Raw genomic sequence first — 27236 nt, 5'->3', positions numbered from 1 at the left:
AACACCTTAAGCTGGAAGATGGTGCTTAGGTAACTTAAACTTAGAAAGAAAGAAGAAAAAGCATGGAAACAAAAACCAACTCCCTCCCCAGCAAAATTATAAAAGAAATTAAAGAGCTATCTAAAATCAGAATAAGTTAAGTGTTGAATATACAGTTATGTACAATTATGCACACTATGAACAAGATGTTTTAATATGTTTAGTGGAAAATCCTCCAAACTATAATACGATAAAATCATTTGTCAATATGGCAATGGTGATTTAGAAGAATTGCTCAACAATTTCAAGTTTGCAGAATTGAGCCACTGAATCAACAATTAAGGGGTTGTATCTTCAATACATTCTTTCAGACAAAGAGGTTCTTAAGTAGAGTTCAAGTCTGTGGTACTTTTCATGCCTTGGTAGAATCTGTTAGTCAATATCACTGAAGTCACTGACTGGTTCTCCATGTACTCTGCTCAGGTGGTTCATAGCACGATCAAAAGCAATCCTTACTGCTTTTCGAATGCTCGAGTTGCGACCTTCCATCATTTTTAACTTGTCTATGGTCTCATCTATCCCAAGGGGAACCATTTTGGATTTGGGAAGCCATTGCCTATAAGAAAGGGCAAAATAAATAAGTTAAATATAAAATAACATCATAAAGTTTGTATAGAACTGTAAGGCCTGCTATATCATGTTTCCCATTTAGTGGGTCAGATTTGCCATCTTAAATACAGTAGTAAAATTTCTTTTATGTTATTACTTATATTATGTATTTTTTAGAAAATACATAATATATCTTCCATGAAATGAAGAATACATTCTAATTCAACAGATAACGTATTATTTAGTGACAAGTATCAACTGACTGAAATTAGCATGACAATTCATGCAATTTGATTTAGAATCATACAATCACAGTATATCCCCAGCTGAAAGGGAACAACAAGGATCATGGAGTGCGGCTCCTGGCTCTACACAGGACCACCCAAAAATAAAACCTTAAGTCCGAAATTATTGTCCAAATGCTTCTTGGACTCTGACAGCCTGGGACCATGACCAACGCTCTGGGGAGCCTTTTCCAGTGCCTGATCACACTCTGGTGAAGAGCCTTTTCCTAATATCTAATCTGACCCTCCCCTGTTGCAGCTCCATGCTGTTCCCTCAGGTCCTGCTGCTATCACCAGAAAGCAGAGATGAGCGCTGCCTTTTCGCCCTCCTCATGACGAAGCTGTAGGCCACCATGAGGCCTCCTCTCAGTCTCCTTTTCTTTGGGTTGAAAAAACCAAGGGATTGCAACTGCTCCTCATACGTTCTGCCCTATAGATCCTTCATCTTCACAGCTCTCCTTTGAATGCTCCCTAGCAGTTGTGACCTGCTTACATCATGGAGCCCAAACTTGCACAAAGAGCTCAAGATGAGGCTGCACAAGCATAGTGCAGAGCAGGACAATCCCCAAGCCCTGCTGGCCTGGTACATTCCTGGGTTCAATACCAGCACCAGCTTGTAGATCAAACCAAAAGACTATTTAACAGTTTATATTATTACCTTTCAAACAGCCCACAAATAAGTACCTGTCATGGTTTTGTGATTTTTGGTTTTTGGTATTCCACATCATAACATTGGGCACTGGGAGTTTAACTGTTAATGTTGTACCCTTCAGTACAATATGTCTTAGTCCAAGAACTGACTTAAACATGAAATTTTAACATTACAGTTGCTATAATCATGGGGAAAAATATCTTTAAGACAGCATCTTAATCATTTCTTAGATTTAAGCTATTGAGTTAGAATTTTAAGTCACTGCATCATGCAGAACATTTCAATAACATACCAACTTCTTTTATTGTCAAAAAACAGTACTAAGAATAGTTTCTCATCTGATTTGGTCTGCATTTGTTCTCCAATCTTCAGTACATCCAAAGGTGGCACTGGTATAGTAACACCATTGTGATGACCAGCAACACGAGGCATTTTAGGGTCAATGATCTGTAAAAGAGAAGAAAAGAGATTTCCCAATTTTTAAAACTACATTTTATGTGAAAAAGAAAAAATAAACCCAAACTGTATAACACATCCCAGTATGAATATTTGTTTCTGCAAAGAACAAGTCAGACACTCAAAATCTGAATCAAGAACAGCTTTGAACAAGGAAAAAAAAAAAACAACAAACGAAACAGAAAAAAAAGCAGGAAAAAAAAATGTAACTTTCAAGTACTTTGCATAAGCTATTTAATTATCAGAAAAGGCAACTCATTTTTCAGTGAACTGTATTGTGAAAATCACAAATGAAACTCCTTTGTAAGTAATGTACAGCATTAACAATTGCTCAGCTGCCACCAAAAACAGTGTCTGTTCCATACACCTCCTGTCCAACAAACTCCTATTACTTTTCCAGCTTCTGCATTAGTATCTACCTTAATTTACAATAAGCTGGTAATGAAAATCAACAGAAAACTAATACTGTAGAGAATTCATGGAAATTACAAGAATCTTCTTCTCCTGACTGAGGTTAAAACATCAATCAACTAATCACACAGAGAACTATCAGTGTTTACGTAGAGGAGGGAAAAGGAGCCTTTAGGCACCTCCTACTTATGATCAATTTAAATCTAACAAAGTGCACCATTCAAGAGGCAATCAATCACAATATAAACATCTGATCCAGGTGTGCTTGGGTCGCACCCACTGATGGGTGAAATTCATGCTCAGAACCTCCTCTCCACTAGCTTTAACATGACTGCATAACTACAGTACCTGATCTCTCCAGTATATATATGTCAAAGCAGTCATACGATCATCTAGTTTATTTTATCAATAAGAACAGGCTGGACTGCTGGGTTGAGGCCAATGGGATGAAGCTCAACAAGACCAAGTGCTGGGTCCCACACTTTGGCCATAACAACCCCAGAAACACTACAGGCTTGGGGTAGAGTGGCATGAAAACTGTGTGGAAGAAATGGACATGAGAGGTGGTGGTCAACTCTCAGCTAAACATGAACCAGCAGTGTGCCCAGGTGGACAATAAGGCCAAAGGCATCCTGGTGTGTATCAGAAATAGCGTAGCCAGCAGCAGCAGGGTAGTAATTATGCCTCTGTACTCAGTTCTAGTGAGATCACACCTCAAGAACTGGGGAGTGTCTAAAGAAACTGTGACTCTAATCTGGAGAAGGCTCAAGAAAGACCTTATCGCTTTCTACAACTACCTGAAAGGAGGCTGGAGAGAGGTTCTCCCATGTGATAGCAATAGGACTACAAGGAATGGCCTCAAGTTGTGCCTGCGGAGGTTCAGGTTGGATATTAGGAAAAATTTATTCTCTGAAAGAGTGGTCAGGTGCTGGAACAGGCTGCCTGGGGAGGTGGTTGAATCACCATCTCTGGAGATGTTCAAGTAACCTTTAGATGTTGTAATAAGGTATGTGTTTTAGAGGGGAAATATTGGTGGTAGGTTGGTCTAGGTGGTCTTGGAGGTCCTTTCCAACTTTGGCAATGCTATGAAAGTGATGAAAACAAACTATATCTATAGCACCAAATGCCCAAAGCCATTCATAAACAATATTTTCTCTACAAGCCGTTGATTTAAGCAGAACTGCATGCATTTCTCCTAAAACCACAGACAACAGCTTCAAGTTTATGCATACAATTCACTGAATAAAATCATTCAATTTATAGTATCAAGTATTTTGTTTCTTTAATAAGCTTCAGAAACAAACAATATTTTATACTCATTTTGCAGCAGAAAGTATCTCTAATTCTAATACTACCAAGATGCCTGTCAAATGCTTATTCAGCTGATCCTTTAAACAAAAGTGTATATTGCAGTAACAAAGCCTAGTGAAATACATGCAGTAATAGATACCACTGGCTCAATATCTGTCTGGTATTGTAATAATTTTACAAATAGAATTCATGGAAAAGCTATAAAGAGGGGCAAATTGATCCACTTTTACTCAGGGCAATTCATAACTTCCCTTTGAGGCTGAGCTCATGGATCGAGATTTTCAAACCATAAACAGTTTTGTTGTTTGTATCAGTATGTGCTGATGGAAAACTGTACACTCACCAGAGCTGGGTAAGAGGGATATCCACTGCATTTGGCCCATACTACTTTCAGAGGCTCAAGAACAGATGTTGCAGCATCAGTCGAAATCCACATACTGCTATGACCAACTTCTAAAAACAGAAAACAATTACATGTAAGATTAGTATTTTAAAGAACGAAGCCTCAGACAAATCTTCTGTAGTTGTTTTCTAACCAATAAATCAAACAAACGTATGCCAGTGACACATTCCATAGAAACATCAATAAAAAATAGCATTCCTACCACCTTTTTGTATCTCAGAGATTTCAGTTGCACAGTATTTAGAAAGAAGACAGTGCTTGATGGCTTTTCAAGAGCCACAAGAAAATTTATTCCTAAATTATTTCTAATCTGCTCCTATTTAAAATAAGCAGTGCTTATTATGACATCTGATGTGCAAATATACATTTTGACACCGAAAAAAGCACTAAAAGAAAATGGCTTCAAAACGTGCAGAAGAAGTAGTAGTGGGGGAAAGATTCTTGAGCTGATCACTAAACAAAGAGGTCACACATTCTCCACAGTATATTCTAGGTCAATTTTCAAACACAGGCTTTCCATTCAATTATAGTTTACTTCAATTAATAATAGTATCAGCATCCCAAGAAAATACTGCACTGGGAAGTTTAACCTTAGAGATTCACTGTCCAGTAACAAAAGTTACCAAAATGCAATAATTCATAGTAATCTGCCAGCACAACTTAAACAAGATGTTAGATATTTCCGAAGCTAAAAATTGTTACAGGTTCTATTGCAGCTTCATACATCAGACGAATAAAAGAACCAAACACAATTTTCTACAGCATTTAAGACCTCAAATAAGTACTCAGAAGAACACGGGGATGTTTGTTATCAATTCCAGAAGGCTTGCTCCACCAATGAAACTTTTAATCAGTAGATTTCATTACATACAACCATAGAAATGACTTATTTCTATTGGTTTTTGCCTTTTTTTTTAAATTATTTTTTAATTTTTTGTTTTACAGAACTACGTAGCCTTGGAAGAAATGATACTAGATCTATTTACTAGCTTGTTTACTTGTTCCTTTCTATATATTTTTAGAGAGATTTTTTTCAGGATTTTCTTTATTTTCTCAGTAAAAGCCGCAATATTCTTCAGATATATAAAAACATAAAATAAATTGAATATATAAGAATACATGAAGGCATTCTTATCCTTCTACAGCTGAATATATTAAATATTGGACACTATGGAAACACACGTCACTACCAGAATGGTTTATCAGGATTAATCTTAAAACAATTGATCAAAGTAATTTCTATCACCACAGAGAAAGTAATTTAAGCAATTTTGTATCTGTTTTATTAATATTAATGTTAAGCATTCACAAGGAAGCTGGACAAAGTTCTGTTTAAATTCATATCTGTATCTGCTACTTAAAAACAGTGCAGGCCCTCTTTTCTGGGACAGCTAATAGAAGAAACCAAAGAAACCTACGTTATTCTTAGCTGCAAAATTGATATAAAATGAAGAAATATTTTAATGCAGTGTAGAAAGTGATACATAATCTAAATCTTGCATGCAGCAAGGCTTCTTCAGGGATTTCTCAGGTGTAAGAATAGGGAAGAATCTCAGAATATTTTTCTAGTAAGAATTTATTTCACATGATTTTAGGGGTTTAGTATGCTAGCACACATGGTTAGTACTTTTCTTTCATGCCATACAAATCATTTATTTCCTCAATCTATAAGAGAGAATGCATTTAAATTTGCAGTCATGACAATGTACTCTTATGTTTTTTAAATAACAGTACTCTCAGTGTGAAAACTGACAGTAACGAAATACCAAACACCAGACTTCAGAAACAATATAAAACAGTTCAAAGACAAGGATGTCTCATTAAACATTTCCTCCCCTTACATACTTTCTACTTCTTACAATACTTCAAAAACAACTGATAAGTCGGGTTTTCTGCATGAACATTCTCACAAAGAAGTTCACAGGCTGAACTTTTTAAGGGTAGGTTGAGCAAAACACCCATTAGGTGTCAGCATCACAAGCTTCAGGACTTAAGATACTTTTGCCTTCAGAAACTGAACTAAGAATTTCAAAACTCAGTATCTGCACAACTTTCAGAAAGGACAGTTTTTTTCTGTGCGGCAGTTAGTAATGAATTTTGTTTTAAACCAGAAACTTCAACCTCAAATAAGAAAGCCTTTTTTGACCGAAATATGACTGTTGTAGTTAAGAGTGCACAGTGCTGTAAGGTTGCTTTCTGGTTGTTTTTTTTTCCCCTTTAGAAACAACTTTGATGTTAACATTTAAATCTGCAGATGAATCCACAGACACTGAGCATATTTATGCTCCAAAAATGCTGCTAAGACAGTTGTGATTCCTCCAGAGCACACAGATCACTCCTTAGCACAAATGATATATTGGGGAGCTTCCCATTTATTGTCTTTCAGCTGAGCAAAATGTTCTCTGCTGTCAATGACTTACCATCTGAAAAGAAGACCACGCAAAAGATAAAGTGATTTGAATAAAATGCCATGAAATGTTCCCCTACAATATGTTTGTCTACAACCTGTCCCCCTCCCCACTCCTGCTCACCAGAATGAAATGACTGAAGGGAGAAACAGCATCTAGACATTGATGAAAAAAAAGGTTGCTAAGATTTACCAAGGAAAGAAAAAAAGTCTGACAAGGTGAAGAGACTGGTAAACTGTGGGACAAAGAATTTACAAGCTGAGACAACAAAACAGAGAGAAACAGAAGCTAAGAACAGGAGAGGTAGATGAGAAGCTTGGATAGGTGATCAAGGAACACCTAGAGAAAAGGAGCAGGCAAGATTCAGGAGACAGGCAGAAGAATGCTCTGCCACTTTGGCCCCACAAATTCCCAATCCTGCAAAGGAAGCCAGAACATAGAAATCTCAGCAAAGCCCTGTAATATTGCAACTGTTTATAAAAACCCCTCATAGCACACATCTCTACTGTGCATGTATTATAGTGATATTATCATCATAACTGTACTATTACAACATACCATGCCAGAGGTTTCAAGAAAGCATCTTGTAAATAAAACGAAAATATGCTTTGGACCTTGGAACAGTGCAATTGTAAGCACTGTGTTTGGTCCTAAAGCATGGACACTACTGCCAAGCAAAATTCTTTGAAATAGTTTGCAAATATAAGAAAATCATGGCAAAGTTCTAGTTATGCACAGAACAGAAGCAGCACATTTCACTTCACTCCTGTTTATTCCTCTTTATCTGCCAGTGCAGATAGTGAAGAACTCAAATTAGACAGAATATCTATTAATATACAAAATAATGCTATTTCTCCTCCTTTTAAGCAGCTGCATGGTATACCTGAGAACAGAGAAAGAGCTAAGATCAAGGAGAGTTCTGAAAAAAACTTTTGAGCATGTACAGAAAGGGGAAAGTATTAAATGCAAGGCTCCCCAGGACAGAATAAGAAAACCAAATGGAAAAAAAAAAAGTCTTGTATAATAGATTGCTATACAAATAATAACGATATAAACCCAAGAGTAACGAAACAGTTAGCTGAAGACAGATCAGCTGCAAGAAGGACAACAAAATGCATCATACTGGAAGGAAAGAACAAAATAAGACAAATAAAGAGACAGATACAAGCACTGGAAAGACATGAAAAAGTCCTGGTTTAGTGGAGAAAAGCTTCAAGGTCAGAAACTAAGGACAGGCCTGCTAGACACAGCAAGCCTGATCCCCAGCATCAGTGCAGGAACACTGTATTCTACAAACAGAGCTCTACTCACAGATGAGATAACTTATATCTTGCAGTGCAATAAAAAAATACACAAAAAAGGAAGATATATTCCAAAGCATAACGTATTCTCTAAAATCTGGTTATTATACACTACACTCGTAAAAATTTCCACTTTTTTCCAACTTTTTTTTCCTGAATCCAAGCAAACCATGTCTTACTCATCAACTGACTATTCTGTCAATACAGAATAGTATGGAGGAGTAAGCTCTAAAACAAAAAGTTTAGGAAAAATGCTAACAGACCCACTAGCAGTACGGCAGTTCAAGTTTTGCTTGTATTACTGGAGTAACCTATATCACTTCAAAGATCCCTTACTGATCAAAAGGAACATCTTCTCTCTTTTAAGTTCTTAAAAAGTTGAAAGTAAAATCCAGCATTTTCTGCTGCGCTATCAACATCGCTTTCAGAACTCTTAAGATGTTTTTCAGCAGAGAAAATAATATTAGAATCAGTTAAACTAACAGATAAATTATGGTTATAGAGCATTATTAAAAATACAATCATTTATAGTTACCAGCTGCAATTCTTGCTGCTTTGGCATAGTTTCCATTTTCAATGCAAGATATCAATTCACTGCGATCCTCCAATGTGTGTCTTCGTATAAGTGCTGGTTTACCTTTACCACACTTTGGTAGGCTGAAACTGTAAAAGTATTAATACTGTTACTCAATGAATTAACATAGTTCATTACAAATGAAGATAATGAACATGAACTTAAAATTCCACAAGGGAAAAAAATATCCTACCAGCAAACTAGTGAATTTCATGTGATAAAAATTAAACAACATAAAAACTAAAATTGAAAAGTACTTTTACACACATAACCCACTAGTTATCACCAAATTAAAACAGTACTCAATTGCACCTTAACTTTTGAGCATGTACGGCCTGCACCATGTAGGAGCAGCTGCTTCGCCTCCTGAGTTACAAAGGATACTGGCCAAATGGAAACCTCTGCTCGAACAGTCCCACTAAACCGAAATTATTATTTTCTTGCTTTTTTCATTACAAATCCAAACTCTTAAATTGTGAGAGCAATGTCTATACACAAAGTGAGGAAGCTGTGCTGAAGAGTTTTTATTGCACATCTGAGTTTTCTAGAGGAGATCGAAGAATGTGAGCAACTAGAACCAAGTTGTATCTTCAAAATATCGCTCACAAGAGATGCAATACTAAACTCTCTTTGTTTCTGAAAACCTGTTTGACACAAATGCATTAAAACCACTTCCTTGAGCAATTTAATACAAAACATGAACAGATAAATGTGTCTTTTAAAAACAAACAAAAAACCCAACACACGAGAAACTTCAAAAAACAGTTTCATCTTATACAACTCTATGTCCTGTCCTACTGTAACAAACTCATTTCATCCATTACATATTTTCAAACTTCTTCACCTCTCTCATCATTGACAACTTAATGAAGTTTATTAACAACTGAAAGAGTATTGACAACTATCACCTACCATATTCCTATGCTAAGAGAGCACATATTAGCTACTGTTATTCCATGGATCCTAACAAACACATCCAGTTCTACACCAACGCTCCACTGCCATGTTACTTCCTTCCTACTCTCATAAGCCCCAAACTGGAGACAGTAAAAAGGGCTGCTCTGAAAGTAATGCCTACTATTTTATTGCATTGATCTGCAACATCAGAGGTGGATGTCGTGGTATAACAGCAGTGACTGAACCTTCCCGACAATATTCCATTACATTTTATTGCTGTGTGACATACGGCAGCAGAGGGAGTATATACGAAGTTGTCATCAAATTCTTCCATGTGGAAAAAAAAAAAATAGATGCTTTCTTAATATTTATGGAAACCAAACAGGGGATGTGAGCTCATTGGGGCGGCAGATGGCACATTTCAGCAGTGGTGATAGTGGGACACCTCTGCTGGTGCAGGTTTTTATGAGTGGCATGCAGGCTCATCACTGGTAAAAATGCATAGCTAATAATGGTGACTTTGTTGAAATAGGAGGTGTTATGTTTGTGCATTTTTGGAAGATGGTGCACCGTAAGTGATGGAGAAGTACACATCACTGGTGACAGTGGTGACCATCCTGACAGCCTTCTATTTTGCAAAAGACTGCACAAAGAGACAACGAATGCTTGGTATATAGGTATTATAATCACTGCAGAAACTAACCAGTGACTTGAGTCACAGATCAATAGTCTACAGTTTCACAACTGTTGAATTTGCCTTCCCTGAGCAGAAGACTCAGCTGTAGATTGCTCCTTCTCATCATGCCTACAAATGAAATATTTGCATTTTTGAGTTCAAGACTGTGAAGGTAATTAAAACCAAATTCTATCCACATAAACTTGTGTATGCATCTATCGATATGAATTTATACTGAGCAGAAAAACAAGACAAGCACAGTTAATAACATGTTCTTAGATCTGCAATAACCCAAACAGAATAATGGAATACCAGTAATCCTAGAAAGCACATCAGGTTTGACACAGAACTGAGAAAACTGAAACTTCTTTTTTTTTGTAAAATGTATGCAATTCTTCAATGTGTATCAGAAGCAGCAAAAAAAAAAAAAATTGACAAATTCAACCTCAAATTTATAGTTGAGATTTAGTTTTACCTGGTGTTACACAAAAGACTGTTACTAGATGAAATACTAGATTCTGATGCACAGCGGCGACGAGGTTCAACTTTTCTCCCTGCAGAATCATCTAATGCTCTCTCTTTACTGCTGTCTCCAAAACCATTCGAAAGACCTACAGAACAAGACAAAAATAAACTGCATCAAGCTGGAAAGCACACTGTTTTCATGAACAATTTTATATACACAAACATTGTGTCGTTACTGTTCTTAATTAACTGTTATGCATTTTAATGTGATGAAAAAGAAAGAACAAAATAAAACAAAATACTCAAAAGACAAAAGTATTATAAATAGTAGTAGTGTTATCCAGTTTTAAAAGTTAGGATGGAAATTTAGGCAACTGAAAAATGGTGAAGATCACAATATGGAAAATGTCAAATGGAGTATCAAATTAGTCTCTGTTTGCAATGTTTCCAACACGTAGTTTACTACAACAGTCAGCTTGCAGAAGCTGGGTAGAAAAGCCAAGGAGAAAGAAATATTACACATCAGTCAGATTTACCATGTCAACAAAAGACTCATTTCAATACAGTTACCAACAGCAATCAAGAACTAGAACTACTGAAAATTATTTTCAAATACATCAAGAGTGGTAGGGATTCTATCCTGAAGTTATCTAGTTCTTCCTGAAAGTCTTTTAGTAAATTGAAACTGACATCACCATGTCCATTTTCTGAGATCGAAACTTACTAGTATACATATGATTTTATTTTTACTATCTTTCCCCAACACAAGTTTAGATACTGCACTTTTACTTCACAATTTTAATGAAAATTTAACAGAGAACTCTTGATTTGATGAGCTGTCATTAATCCTTTTCTGGCTTGCCAATTCAGAAAACGCTTAGAGCTCGTTAAGCTATTTGATTAAACAGATCACTGAAAAGGTTTGAAGTAGCTTCCATAAGAATTCTGTTTTCTTTTTTATGATAGAATCCAACATCAACTCCAAAATATCAACAGAAAAAAAAATGGCTGAAGACAACAGAACTAATATGCAAACATCTACTGCAAGCTGCAGACCTCAAAGAGAACCGAGTTTTAACATGAACTCAATTCTGACTACACTTAATTTTTGACAATATTTAAAGCTTTCACTTAATATTTATGGCCAGCATACTTCTCTTAATGCAAGAACGAACCCCTTATCGCAGCCATCCTATTATTGGTCTTAAAAGTCATCATGATTTTTGTTCATGGTTAATTAACTGATGCATTTTCACATGCATCTCTCTAAGGCATTGAGCTAAAAGAAAATTAAGACAAAATTCCTTTTGTTTTGATTCAGTTTTTTCTACTACAAAGACTTCTGCAAAGAAGGATGACAACTAATAAGCTGAGCAAGTTACTTCATATTATACAGTTATTTCAACGTGTTCCCATTTAGTAACCTCACTCCCCCACAGGCACAGCTTTAGATTAACAATAATATTTAAGAGTTTAATCAGTAGTCTGTAATATTTAAATATGAGCACTGTTTTTCACTGCTATTTAGTTTACATTACAGAATATTTAAGAGTGTTCCTGAACTCCTATATTTGCCTTAACTCCCTACATAAGAAGAAAAAAAAAAAAGTAGGACTTTAGTCCTAGACTATGTTAAAAGACCTGTTAAAACAGAGCAGGCTTTATGAGATAGCTTAAACACCCCTGTAAAACTATCATTGCATGCTTTATATACTGTCCGAAATGAAAAACTGAACAACTATTCTATGAAGGTTAAAAAAAAATAAATCTCTCAGGTCTCTACAAATAGCTTTTCTATTCCCCAGTACATCAGGCCTATTTTTCAAATGAGTTGCAAAAACTCACTCTTTGTTTTCATCCTGCCACAAACCAGGCACACAATACTTATCATGCAGGCATCTAGTTAATGTACATCAGCTATCAGCAGAAACAAGTTAGATCACAGATTACATTTTAACTACATGACAGACCAAGTAAACATTGCTATCAGAGCCAGAGCAGGGTTCAGGTTCCCAATGGACTAAGAAAGTTAAAGGAAATATATATTCAACATCCTACGAGTATTTAAGCGTTTAACTACATGTATTCCAAATACAACTTACACCAGTGCTATACACGTACATAACTAGGACAAAAAAGTGTCAGAGGTGGCTTCCCATTTTGATTGCTTCAGTACGTTTATGATTATGGTGCTACTTCCATGGACAGTTGAGCATCCTTGGTTCCTTGCAACAGTTTCTTTTCATCTGCACCTCCTCAAGAGCAAGAAATCTAACTGTGATTAACTAGTTTGCAGGCACACACTGCGAAAAGCAACCGTGTGATTTCAGGACTGCTGACGTTGAGAAACAAGGAAAGCAACAGGAACTCACAACCACAGCAACAGAGACAGCTCTCTGCAGTCACAGTCCAGTTTAAACAGACTGCATCAGGAATATGAAAACCCATTCTACAGCAAAGTTCTTCTAATCTACAGAATGCTTGGCAACACTGGAGGAAAAAAAAAAAAGAAAAAAGCCTGTTTTTCTGACTGTCTTTCTCCCCTTCTCCCCAGACACATTTCTCTCTTGCATGGGGAAGTATGAAAAGCAGAGAACATGAGGCCATCTGAAGGAACAGTTTTCCTCAATATCAAGCCTTTAACAACATCAGCTTACACAGACCATGAGGCTCAGTCTATGCAATGTGCTCTGAAAATATTGCCTGCTTCTTACAATTTCTTTAGAATGGAACACTTCAACACTTCAAGCAAAACACTCCTATCTTCTCACAGATGCAGCAGTTCCCAAGTGACCACATAACAGAGAAATCCAGACAGCAACCTTTTTTTGCTTTATGATATAACCAATGTGCAAAAAATGAACAAATATACTACGTAGGTCACTCCAAAAGTAATGCCTCCTATTTATTGCCACGAATACTACAACACATACAAAGAGCACAATAACGCTGACAGAACAAATTCTACACTCCAAAACTCTTCTTCAATACAGTTACCACCATTAGCTATGCATTTTTGACAGCAATAAACAAGAGCCTGGTAAAAATCTACACCCACTGTTGCTGTCACCACTGCTGAAACACACCACCACCATCTCACTGTGCTCGCATCTGCTGAGCAGTCTCCACTGTTGTTCAGCAAATGTCAATAAATGCCGGTGGATGCCATTCTTTTGTATGAAGGAATTCAACAACACACCTTTGCTTCATATGAACTTCCATTCATGTCAGATACCATTTTGACACACTACTGCCATCTGTTACATGGCAACAAAATGCAACAGAATACTGGGGGATGGCTCAACCTCTACTGCCATACCACCAACATCCACCTTTGACATAATGGGCCAACACAATAAAATAGGAGAAGCTACTGTCAGAGCAGATCATTCTCTCTGCATTCTGTAACCAGGAATTTGTCAAAAGCCTTGCAGGTAGGCCAGGTAGATGACATCCATCGCCCTTCCGCCATCCACTGAAGCCATCACTCCATCACAGAAGTCCACCAGAATTGGTCAGGCAAGATCTGCCCTTGGTGAAGCCATGCTGGCTGTCTCAAATCACCTCTTTATCTTGTATGTGCCTTAACATAGCTTCTAGGAGGATCTGCTCCATGATCTTCCCAGGCACAGAGGTGAAGCTCACCAACCTGTAGTTCCCTGGGTCATCCTTTCTCCTTTTCCGGAAAATGGGATTAACGTTTCCCCTTTTCCAGACACTGGGGACTTCACTGTACAGCCATGATTTTTCAAATATGATGGAGAGCGGCTTGGCAACCACATCAGTCAACTCTTTCAGAACCCTAGGATGGATATCATCTGGCCCCATGGACTTATACACATTCAATTTCATGAGGAGGACTCGGACTTGTTTCACTATTAGAGTGGGACAGAAACCACTCCTCACACCCTCACCTAGAGGCTCATGGTCCTGGCAGACACAGGAAGCCTGATCACACATGAAGACTGAGGTAAAGCATACATTGAGAACCTCAGCTCTTTCTATGTCTGAGGAAGCCAGCTCCCCATTACCTTTCATCACGGGGGGAACACTCTCCTTGGCCTGTCTCCTCCTGCCTATGTAACTGTAGAACCCCTTGTTATCTTTCACATCCTTTGCCAAGTTCAGCTCCATCTGCACCTTGGCTTTCCTAATCCTATATCTCTACACACACGGACAACAACACTGTATTCCTCCCAGGCTGCACAACCCTGCTTCCACTTTCTGTACGTTTCCCTCTTTTCTCTCAGTTTAAGCTACAGGTCCTTGCACAGCCACGATGGCTGCCTGCCTCCCTGTTTGACTTCTTCTCCTGGGGGATGGAGAGCCATTGTGCTCAGAAGGGTGTCCTTAAAGAGCTGCCCAGCTTTGTTCTGTACCCATGCCTTGAGGACAGGGGATCCCACTCAGCAGCTCCTTGAGCAGCTAGAAGTTTGCTCTCCAAAGCACAGGGTCCTAGCTCTGCTTTTTGTCAAGCCCACATTCTTTAAGATCACAGACTCCAAGATATGGTCACTACAGCCGAGGCTGCCTCCAATATTAACATCGCTAATGCTCTCCTCTGCATTAGCGAGCACCAGGCCCAGTAAGGCTTCGCTTCACCTCGGGTTGGTCCATCTATTACCTGGACCAGAAAGTTGTACTTGACAGACGCCAGGAATCTCCTGGATTGTCTGCTACCCGCCATGCCGCTATCCCAGCAGATATCTGAGTGGTTGAAATCGCCCATCAGGACAAGAGCCTGCGGGCATATCACCTCCTGCAGCTGAAGCAAGAAGGCCTTGTCAACAGCCTCCTCCTGATCAGGTGGCCTGTAACAGACCCCAACCACCAGATGCCCTTTACTGGACTGATCCTTGATTTTTACCCACAAGATCTTGACCTTATCATGGCTGTTCCTCAGACACAGCTCTTTGCAATCTATTCACTGCCTAACACAAGGCCAATTCTGCCACCCCTCCTACCCTGTCTATCTTTTCTGAAAAGCCTGTAGTCCTCAATCGGGGTATTCCAATCATGGAATTCATCCCACCATGTTTCCATGATAGCAATTAGGTCATACTTTCCCTATTGTGCCACGGTTTCTAGCTCCTCCTGTCTCTTTCCCATGCTGCACACATTGATATAGAGGCACCTGTTGCCCTCCTGGAGGAGCTCTCCCTAGCTCCTTACCGCCTCCCAAGGTGAGAGTGTTCCCATGCGCTTCTCTGTCACTCAGTACACCCCCTTCCCACATATCTAGTTTAAAGCCCTGCTAACCAGCCCAGCCGGCTTATTTCCAAGAATATCTGTGGCCCTTCTAGCCAGTCGGCTCCTATCCGCCATCAGCATTCCCCCTTTCTCTTTATGGCTGCGTCCCAAGCCATAGTACCCAAAGCCGTGAGTGTGACACCATTTACAAAGCCATTCCTTCAGCGTGTCCATGCTACTTCTTTTGTGTGGATCCCAGCCACCAACTGAGAGGACAGAAAGGAACACACCTTGCGCTCCCGATCCCTTCAGAAGTCTTCCCAGAGCTCCGAAGTCCCTTTTGATCACCCGAAAACTTCTTTTGCCTACCTCTCCATTTCCAATGTGGAAAACTAGTAATGGATAATAATCAGAGGGCTTAACCAGGGGCGTGATGTCTCCTAGCAACATCTCTCAGCTGGGCTCCAGGCAGGTAACACACCTCCCTGTGGGATGGATCCGAGAGGCATATTGGGCCCTCAGTTCCCCCCAAAAGTGAGTCCCCTATGATGACAGCCCTCTTTTTTTTCTTGACTGATGTTGTAGCAAAATGGGGAGCAGACTAACTTGGCCCGGAGTTCGCCCTGAAAAATCACTCGCTTCACAGTGAGATAACACTCCTGCCTGTGTAGTTGTGTCAATAGGTGGCTTACCATTTCCCCTCGTCTGAACAGCCCACGTTATTCACACACCCTGACTCCTCTCCATCCCTAAGGCTTTTTCTAGGTAGGGGCGTGGATGTAGAGCTTGCTAGGCAACTAGCAGGTTGTCCTTAAAGTGAAGTTAAGACAGACTGCTTACATCAAGCAACTCAGAATCTTCTTATCTTTCCATATTAATTGAAGCAGGAAAAGGTAACTTCACAAAGATGGTATAAATTTGGAAAAATGAGAAGAGGAACAAAACCTAAGATAATCCAAAGAGCAGCATGATGAACAAACATACTAAATGCTACCACAGAATACACAACTGTGCATTTCAGATTGCAATCTCAGTTTGTAGTTCTGCTGCAACAAATTAAATAAGTAGAACTTGTATAAAATTATTGTAAAGCAATTAGAACTTCATTATGCTTGTCTTTGCATCAGGCTATACATATAAAAAAAATGAGATAGTGTGCTAGTGTGCTATATTACCACAGCTGAAGAGCTGAGAACTGACAAAAACAGTTACATTTCAATCACCCCCAAAAAGTGGGAACATTCAAAAATGCACTTACATAACACTATTTTGATTTTACCAAGCCAGGACTAATCAAGTCCTGACTTGTACACTTACCCAAAATGAGCAACAGTCTTCAGTGAAATACATATACAAAGAAAAAGATGCATAAACACACAAAATAAGTAGAACATTCTACTGCACAATTTAGCTCTCCAGGGAAGATTTGACTGGGTTTTTGGGCAGGGAAAAAGATGAAGATGGAATATTCTTAACTAATTCGCTCTCACTGAGCATGTTCAGGGAAAAAGAACACTGGGACTGGTAAAAATCTGCGACTAATTTGAGTCACATATACTACGACATGTACAACTTCATAACTTACGGAAATGGGGCATTATATTGAATGAAGAACATAGTTTCATATATGTCAAAGACTTCCTCCAACAGTGTTTTTTTGTTTTGTTTTGTTTTAAGGATGGCTGGTGTCTCCAACATGATCCAAAATAATTACTTCAAATGTAATAGTCTTTCTGCGTTCCAAAATGATCATTTAATTGAATTCCATTCCATGTTGAGGATAACAGAAAATAATTAGGATCCAAAGAGATAAGTACCCAGCATGATATTAGTTAATATGAGAACCTGGAAGACAGTGAAAAAGCAATTAAGTCTCTCTGAAAGGTAACAGACCTCTTAAATAAATAAGCCATCCTTACAGCAGCGTCCAGAGACAGTGAGAATGATCTAAGTGTTCCATTTATTCTAATATTCTAATACTCAGCTTTAGTTTCCAAAGGAGGAAACTAGATTTAAAGGTTTCACTTATTTTCTATTTCAACAAAAGGGACTGAATCAAAGTCAGTGAATGCATACGATACAATCTCCAAGTGTATGATATGCATCAAGAGCAGCTTTGAAATGGATCTAAAAATCACCGTAACAAGAATTAGGAGAAGATGATCCTATTTTAAGTGTATGTAGGTATGCAGAGACAGGGGATAAAGGGATACTTTAAGTCAATAAATAAATAATCAAAAGATACTGTACTCTTAACTGAGATCTTGAAAAGACAAATATTGCAGCAATAGGAAGACATCCAGAAAGTTTGTAGAAGTGAATTTCATACTAACCCTATGAATGTCTTTTTCCTACTGTAAACTCTGTGCAGTAACAATTTTAGAAACTATTAATTCTTTTCAGAATATTCAGACAAATATTTGAGCATGACAGAGTTTACAGCCCTTCAAACAGTCCTCACAGAATGCAGACAAAATGGGAATCAGCTCCTCTTAACATGAAGATGCCAAAGTTTGGGGTGAAGTGCCCCCCCTTGGAAATGAAGGTTTTAAAAATGAAGGTATTTAAAATTTGGATACGGCCAACCGCTCCAAGACGCAAAAAAATCCCGAATGTGATCCTGATGTGGCACCTATGTGACGTACAGCAGATTTCAAGATCCAAAACAGAAAAAAAATCACCTCTGTTGGTTTAGATAATAAATACAGTTCAGTAGCTCATAGAGGACTCAGTTTGATATGTTTCAAAAGAACACTTAAGAATTCATCCTCTCTCCACTGTTTTGGTTTCAAAACTGGGAGTAAGAAGTCGCTACATATCTGTTAGAACAGCTGAATAAGAACTGCACAACAGAACGGAAAACTAACCAATATCTAATAATTGCAACTTCCACAAGACAAGGATTGTCTGTTGCACTTTTAACTGCAACACTGGCACTACTGTATTGCAGGATGATTAAGACAATTTAAAATACAGCTGAGAAGCAACACTAGTGGAAGAGTTTTTTAAACATTCCAGAAAAAAAAAAAAAAAAAAAAAAAAAAAGAAGAGCTAGAGTACACACGTGGAAATCTCTCTTTAAAAATGTTACTTTTTCCAGAGAGTATCAGCTCTTTTGATGGCACAGGACAAGACTGATGAGTGGCAGTAGTAGTAATCAGTATCAGCAAGTGCAAGTACAAACCTAAGGAATTTAAGACTGAGATTTCAAATTTAAAACTTGAATTCTTTAGTCAGCTTTTGTTGGTATGCTTTACGATATGCAAAATATACAGAGACGACTGCAAAATACAAGACCTAAGTGTGTATTTATAAACATAAATGACAGGCCATCCAGGACACAAGAAATATAATGACCACAGAAAGTCATTAATACTTAGGACAATTTATCTTGGCAAACTATTTATGAAACCTTGAGATCAGATTTCTATGTTCACAGCCTTAAAATCCAGATATAAATAAAACAAAAAAAGAAAGAAAAACCGGAAGGTCACTGTTAAAAGCTTAAGTTTAAAAATATTATTTTTGTTCTCAATATATAATGTGAAACAACATGAGAATTACCTGTCAACTGATCTTACATAAAAAACAGTGCCCAGCAGTCTTTCATGGTTGTCCAGCAGGACCTACAAATGCAGACTAAGAACTTACTTTTCTTAAATTATCATCTTAAGGATTTTATGTGGAGATCTCATCCTTTTTTTTTTTAATTCTTTGATGGTTAATGTTTCCCTTTAATTGAGGGAACACAATTACTGGTCATGATACCCAAAGGAAAAAAACCACAGACAAGTGAACTTCAGTGCTATTTTTATATAAGCACTTCCAACAATTGTGGCTTAGTAAAAAAAGGCATGCCATTTACAATTTATTTGCCTCTTACAGGTGTTTAAAAAGCAAATTATTAATTTCTGTTTCATTCCAGAAGTGTGAATAGAAAGTGCAGTTTGCCCTATGCACACTTAAGAAACTATGTCTGATGAATGCATGGGAAACATGTAAGAGAGTTATCAGTTAAAAATTTCCCAAAACATTTTTACCTCCGAACAGTTCTGTTGACATTAAAAACCTACCTGTATTCTTAAAATTACAGGACTGCACATACATACACGATAATGACTGGAACTCAGATTTTATGTACAGTACACTGATGTACTGAGTCTGGCTAGCATGCAGTTAACTTCCCCAGCAGCAGTCCATACACTGCTGTGCTCTGCAGCTGTGGCTAGAAGAGTGGCGAAATTGCTCAAATGTTTTGGCTAGTGCTGAGCGGTGCTGGCAAGGCAACAAAGCTGGCTCTCAGGGCAAGCAGGCAAGAATGGGCAAGATATGGAGAGGGAACAAGATGACTCCAACTGACCAAAGGAATACTCCATACCCTATAACGTCACGCTTAACAATAAAACCTAGGAGAAATGAAAAAGTGGCAGGAACATTTGCAACAAAGGCCTTTGTCTTCCAAAGCAACCACTTCATGTACCAAGGCGCTGCTTCCCAAGAAGTGGGTCGATACTGCCTGCTGATATGAAGGAGAGTAATTTATTTTTTCTTTTTCTTCTGTGTATGGCCTATGTTGTTGTTGTTTTTTTCCTTTGTCATTTACGTGCACGTAACATGAGTTTTTCTTCTCATTATATTTTCTCTCTATTCTTTTGAGGAGGCAGAGTGAGAGAGCAGTGGCACAAACGACTATCAACCCACCACAACTGACTGCATTCCACTGGCAGATTATTTTCTCAGCAGTCAATCTTAGTTTCAAAGAAGTTCACTAGGCTTGTTTTTGTCAACAGTCAGAGTTCAGTGAGTCTTCAAATTAGCATTCATAGTTGAAGCACATACACTGTGTGCCTTGATCAACAAATCTGTGGATTTTACCATCTCTAATGGGGTGAAATAAAAAGCTGAAAACCAGTTACCAAAGAAACGTAACTCAAAACATTACTTGGTACTGACAAGCTTCTCAAGTTCTGAAAGACAAAGTAATTATTATTTCCACCTCCTTATGCTGCTTGACATGTAGGTCAACCTAACACTGATTAATACTGTAGATGTTTTATGGTCTTCAGCAACTACCAAAAATAAAGCAAACAGAAAAAAACCCAACAACCAATTATTTACAGTAGAAGGTGCCTTTTCAGAGAAATCACTGCTTTTACTTCTTTTTCCTGAAAGATTAAGTAATTTATAGCAACAGTTCCTACTGTGATCTAGCCACAAGAAAAACTTCAAAGAATAAACCGAAGAACTGCTACATGTAGGGAAGACAGGGAGATAATCAGCCCAGAATATCTTCTGCATATCTTCCTCAGATTTACAGTACTAACTTAACTGTCTTTTGCTAAATCAGCTGGAGATACTGCTGCTACTTAGAAGATACCACTGTAATTTCATGAACATTATGATTTCAGAGGGGCTGTGAGCATTAGAGAAAAAAAAAAATAAGCAATTTTCGTTTTTGTATTTTCCCATAGCATGGAGCATCAGTGCCAGTTGCCAATCACTGTACCTGTAGAAATGTTTACACACTCTTTTCCATTTTAAAAGTATACACAAACATAAGTTCACAAATCAAGTACTATATCATTTCTTCAATTTCTTTTTATTTTCTTCCTACTTGGCTCAAAGAAGCCCTACTTCCTACTTGGCATTTCCAAGAGAAAAAAAAAATCTTGTCTGAGGTCTGACTTGAAAGGCTGAAGTCAAACTTTTTAGGAGCTTTTGATGAATTCACCTAACAACTCAGAGAAGAGGTTCTTCTTTGAGAGGGTATCATGTAACTGCCACTAACAATTTTCTAAACAAATTTTTCTTCACAGAAATGAGCCTTCAAACACAAGTTTCATTTTACTTCCAATACTTATTTCTGCTTACAGTACTGCCACAGCAGACACTAATCAGTCATCTTCCCTTTGTACCTCTATTTTTAGAGTATTTAAGTCAGCACTCCACAGTGCCAGGGTGTCATCCAAGTCATTGTAGAGGACTGTTAGTTTAGAAAAACATATGGGCACAGAAAGACTGTGTAATAAAGGGAATGACTGAAGGCTGATAAAACACTAAGTTGCTCCTGAACACTGAAGTTTGCTCTATCAGAACAGAAAAGGCTAGAAATGTATCACTGATGGAGGATTCATAATTTATGAGTTCAGTATTTTTTTGTTTTGTTTTGTTTTCTATTTCAGTGAATGTGCTGGGAAAAAAAAAAAAAAAGAAAAAAAAAAAAAAAGAGCAGTAACATATAACCAACTGATTTGAAGACCAAACTAGACATAACAATTACATCTCAGAAGGGACAGATTCAGAGGCCATATATGATACAGTGAGAGAGTACATAATGCGGAATTCCATAATCTCTCTTTATGAGAGAGCATCTCTTTATGCACATAACCATACAATTTTGTCATCCCCAAACGATGTGAAGGAAGCAAAAAACAACGCAGGTGTGTGTGGGGGAAGAGAGGACAGGGAGCGAGATTTTCATATTGCAGTCAAACATTTTATGTCATATTATGGGAACCTTCTCTCCAATCATACTAGAACAAGCCTTAAGACACATGTATTTTTCCCTTACATGTTCACTGTCTGAAGTTAAGTGTTGGAGGCACTCTATTCATTCTTACGATTGTTCATTTCATCCAGACCTCCAGGCAAGTACATCCGAAAAGGGTCAAAGATAAGGCTCATCTGTGAGATGCTAATTTGATGAACTCCAGTACAAAGAACTTCATAATATCAAGGTCTGAATTTTAAGAAAGGTCATTTACACAGAGCACCACCACCAAGGCAAGTGTTATGCTTAATTTATTAGCATTAAATGGATCTCCACTTTTTTTTTTAATTTTACTATTTTTTAAATACATTCAACAGATCTCACAGTTCTTATCCCTTTGTTTGCACCACACAGAAAAAAAATGAATTAGTGTTATACGCCACAGATGAAGCACATAGTGGGCTATGACATTTTATCTTTTAAAAGGCAAAGCCTGGGAGAAGAAATGAGCTAAGCAGTCCAAAAAACTTGAAACACAGAAAAACTCTCCCATAATTTCAACAGCATCAAGAAAAAACAGAAGGGCATTTAGAATATATATATATATTTTTTACTATTATTACAGAAAATTCAGTTATACTAATCTTAGAAAACAATTGTAAATCGGGTGTTAATAATTAGTATCTTTAAAATAACCCAAAAGATAGTGCTTTCAAGGAGACTGATGAGACTAAAACCCAAGAAAATCTTCTTAACTGCACACTTTAACTCACTCCACTTTCGTGGACGTAATTCACGTTAAGACATTAAACGCTCTTCACCCTCGCCAAGTCCCCCTCCAAGAAACAGACATTTTCCCCAATAATTTTGGTAGTATTTTAGTCCAACTTAGCTTTCTCAGCCTGCTTGGTACTTACGTGCTGCTGTGCATAGCTCTATCCTGACAACCAAGCAGTTGAGCTCCTGTAGTTTGTACACTGGCAAACTTAACAGGAAAGTGGAAATTCCTTACAAGCTTACACAGTCCTCGATGCTTTCTTCAAACATACACCTTAAAAAGTCTTATACTTTCAGCAGGCAGTTGAAGATTTTGGACATCGCTAAATGCTTAAATATCTAAATTTCAGATTTTACAGGAAGCAATCTGTATGCATTTAAAGAAAAAAAAAGTAGGCATAATTCAATGCATAAAAGGATTAAAACTACTGACATCTAGACAAGTTACTGACTTTTACTCTTCAAGACAAGAATGACTGTGTGTATGTTAACTAGACTTCAATAGTTCTGTTATCTGATTCCCACCAAGCCATCTCTAGCTTAGAATGTTGTTTAAAGTTTCAGTTAAGTTCTTAGATATGCATTAGTTTTATTATTTTCTCCAATTTACAGAATGGTGAGTGAATTCTACACAGAAGTCTAACTCGTAACCCAGTTGACTTGTGTTCCAGAGTCAAAGATATAACAGAAATATCTTGAAGAATCCAAGAAATAACCTGTGCTCTGATTTACTCCAAACATAACCTGTCCTTACTACGTTAAAAAAAAGTTGAGTAAAAATGCTCATCACTACAATAAAAAAAAATGTATCAAGTACAAGTGGAATTCAAATACAGGTTACTTCAAGACAATTCTTATCTGCCAAAGAGCATTTTTTAACAACCAGGCAGAAACGAAGGTCAACGCTTGCTAGTAGATTTAATAGGCATAATCGTGTTTGCTGTATACTGACAACTACGCGCAAAGTACAAAGTACGTGCAAAATGACATTTTCCCCATTCAACTTCAAATCTGCGCTTTTTGCCGCATTCATACTTGAATTCATGCTTGTGTTTGTTTCAGCGTCCTGAGAAAATCTGTGTAGTGCCAAGTGTGAAGAATACTGAGTAACTGAACTTACACTAAAATACCGTATTACTGTTATCTAGTTAAGAAATACCAGAAAACCACTGTACTGCACTATAATAGTCATTATTTGCAACCTTAAACCTATGATAAGTTCAAGTGATGGCTTTACAATAGTAAATTTTGCATAGTCTGTTTCTGCTTAAAAAAAAAAAAGAGGGTGAACACAGTAAGTATAAATTACTACCCTACATTTATGAAAGGTGACCAATAAAATCAAGACCAACTTGAAAATTTAATCTGAGCTTGATTTACCATTTTTTAATTAAAAGGTATCAAGAAACAGTTACTTTTTTCAGTTAATCAGAATTACATTCATTAATTGATAACTGATAAAAGCAAACTTTCAAATGGTTAATAAAGCTATTCATTGATGAGCTCAATTCTCCAATCAATTTTCGGATGCTAACCCAACTTGATGAAAAGGATTCAGCTTTACAACAAAATATACGGCACATGTGATATAAGTACTTCATAAAGATCATTTACCTTGCAGTTAAGATTTGACATGTCTCAACTTCAAGAATTACAGTGATCTCCAGTGTGACCAAAATTTCTTAAGTAAAACTTCTCTTCTTTTTGACATTGTTAGATACTATACAAAGCAATAAGATGCCTCAAGCATGTATCAAACATTTAAAAACACATTTCCTTGTTACGTAATTTTCAATCTCCACATGGCAGCTATGAAGAAAGATGCATTACACATCCGTGGGATAATGCCCTAGAAGAAAACTACTGTTCAATCTTTTTTTAAAAAATGATTCATATAAAAAAAGAGGGCCAGAATATTAAAGACAGCTTTTGGTCTTTCTAGAAGTATTAAGTAATGCTGTGCAATAAGCAGTTATTTCTGACAAATGCTAGAAATAAAGCTAGAGAAGAAACTGATCCATATTTTTTCTTTCTTTAAATTAACCGGCAAGTAGACCAGCCTCAACTGTACTTCTGGGGAGAACAGTAAATGGCACTTTATGAGAGTATGGCAGCATCAGACAAAGTAGGCATGGTTTCACCTAACTAGGCAAGCTTTGGAGACTCGTTCTGAACCTCATGCAAGAAAACTTAAGAGTGACATAAAAGGAGGGCTCCTGAATAAAAGGAGAGTGACAAAACAAGTCATCCCCAAATAATGTGCAAGAAATAGGGAAGAGAGCAAAACAATCCACCATATCAGAAAGGAAGGAAAGAGGAAAGAAATCTGATATGCACCCAGCAGTCTGGGTGCAGCTCTTGGTCAGTTATTCTTTCTAGAGATCAGTGTTCCCAAGCCTTGTATATTCAGTTCTTATGGATATTTAACATTCATACCAGTAAACCGCGCAGTGCGATAATAACTGAAATTACAGTGATTGCTCATGAAGGTACCAACTCCAAGAATGTGCATAAGGAGCCTGAAGTAAGCCTTATGTGTTATGCCATGTCTTTGAAAGGAAAAGAGTCATGTCTGCTGAATTCTTTCGAAGAACATTCTTTACAGTAGTACTAAATTAGAATTCAGTGAAAAAAAGAGATTGTATTACTGCATACATCATCTTATTTCTTTTGAATCTTACCAGAACACAGACATCTGCATGAATCTACAACAGCTTGCATATGCAAAAGTAGAATAATTAACTAATATTATATCTTAAAAAGCAGATAAGACTTATGCTGATTTCTTGCTAAACTGTAGCTCAAAATAACTGTCAATTGCAAATTGCTCAAATTACCGTGAAGGCATGTTTGAAAATAACATAAGGAGAAAAATCTATGATGTAAAAGCAAAAATTTTGGTTGCAAATGAAAAAAGAAGCACATGAACAAGATTTAACAAGTTGGCACATTGGAAGAAACAATGCAAACTTCAAAGAAAACATGTACTTTTAAAGAAAACTATAATACTTTCAGGTGAAAATAACTTCCATGCATATGTGCATTACTTTCAGGAAGATTCTACAGATATTTTTTTAAACAGTAAAATAAAAAAAAACCACCTTTTTGGATTTTATTCCTATCACTGATCTATATATTATATTAAAAAAAAAAACAAATCAAGAAAACTGAAAAGCAGACAACCAAATGAAAAAAACCAGCCTGAAAATTCTGAAATGGAAAGTGTACTAAAATTAGAAGGAGATTAAAAAAAAAAAAAAAAAAAAAAAAAAACCAACCCTAACAACTTTGGATATATATATTTTTAAACATAATTAAAAGCATTTTTGTCCTCCATACATGTACTCCACAGAGAGAAAAGGAACATGATAGATTTTAAACGTAGTCAAGCAGCTTGATTTACTTATTTAAAGAATGAAGTCAGTCTTCCTTAAAAAAACTCATTTAAAAATGCTTAACATAAAAGTTTCAAGCTTAGGACTAGCTCCTTGCATGATCTAACATAAAATAATTCATTGTGCATATGATAAAATACAATCTGTAGAAAGATATATAATGTTAGTGTCTCAGATCAAAGATTGGTAAATTTGAATATTTGGAAATCAAAGCTTTCTGCATCATTGTTTTATGCACTTCTCTTATTGCACAGGCTACATGCAATTCCTTCTTCAGCACTGAAGTTCGGATCAGATCTGTGGGCTCTTTCCAAGCTTTCAAAGAAAGGAATGCAAGCGAAAGTTTTTCAATGAGGGGAAATAAACAAAAATCTAAGCTGAAAACACCACTGTACCACATCTTATTATTTTCACATTGTATTTTCCTAGCATTTGAATATTTTCCCTTCTTATTTGATCATTAACAACAAAAACTTATATCTTCTTAACAGAAGTTTTTAGTACATTCCTACGTCTTTCATTCAAAGTCAGAAAAATTGCATGCTCTTCTCCTATCTACATATGGCCTTTTCAACCTAACAATAGAACAGAGTACTTATTTCAGAAGGCAGTATAAAAGCCATAGGAAGTGCCACGTATAACATTAAGGAAATACATTTATGTAATTTCCTTATGTTGCTGTTCCTCCTCAAATAGGGCTTTATTCAAGTACCTACAACATACAGACTATAGGTTGTCTTGAGTCACAATTAATTGCACTGCACAACCAAAATAGCTTTGTTATACAAAGGTTGTTTAGATAAGTCTTGTTAGAAGTACAATGTTGCATTTATTCTTTATCTATTTGAAGTGCACAGACTTCAGAAGAGAAGCACAGAAAAAAATCATTATCATTTGGTATTTTAACACTTCCATAAAATACGTGGTTGTACAAAGCACCTCATACACTATCATCAGT

At 37.0% G+C, this 27236-nt stretch overlaps 1 protein-coding gene across 5 annotated transcripts in view; it reads right to left on the bottom strand.

The window, feature by feature from the left end:
• Nucleotides 1–411: 411 nt before the first annotated feature.
• Nucleotides 412–27236, bottom strand: part of BRD1 (bromodomain containing 1) — a gene marked incomplete at both ends in the record, with an annotated part of 51350 nt that continues 24525 nt past the window's right edge. For all 5 annotated transcript variants that reach the window (XM_079549396.1, XM_079549397.1, XM_079549399.1 and 2 more), the window contains 5 exons: nucleotides 412–595; nucleotides 1817–1971; nucleotides 4046–4155; nucleotides 8350–8477; nucleotides 10437–10572. In XM_079549396.1, coding sequence (XP_079405522.1) covers nucleotides 412–595; nucleotides 1817–1971; nucleotides 4046–4155; nucleotides 8350–8477; nucleotides 10437–10572 — 713 coding nt within the window. The remainder of the gene's footprint in view (nucleotides 596–1816; nucleotides 1972–4045; nucleotides 4156–8349; nucleotides 8478–10436; nucleotides 10573–27236) is intronic.

Source organism: Tetrao urogallus (genome assembly GCF_951394365.1).
Source record: "Tetrao urogallus genome assembly, chromosome: 1".
Taxonomy (NCBI): Eukaryota; Metazoa; Chordata; class Aves; order Galliformes; family Phasianidae; genus Tetrao; species Tetrao urogallus.
Note: the sequence above shows the minus strand (reverse complement) of the source record. Positions and strands in the feature narration are given on the sequence as shown.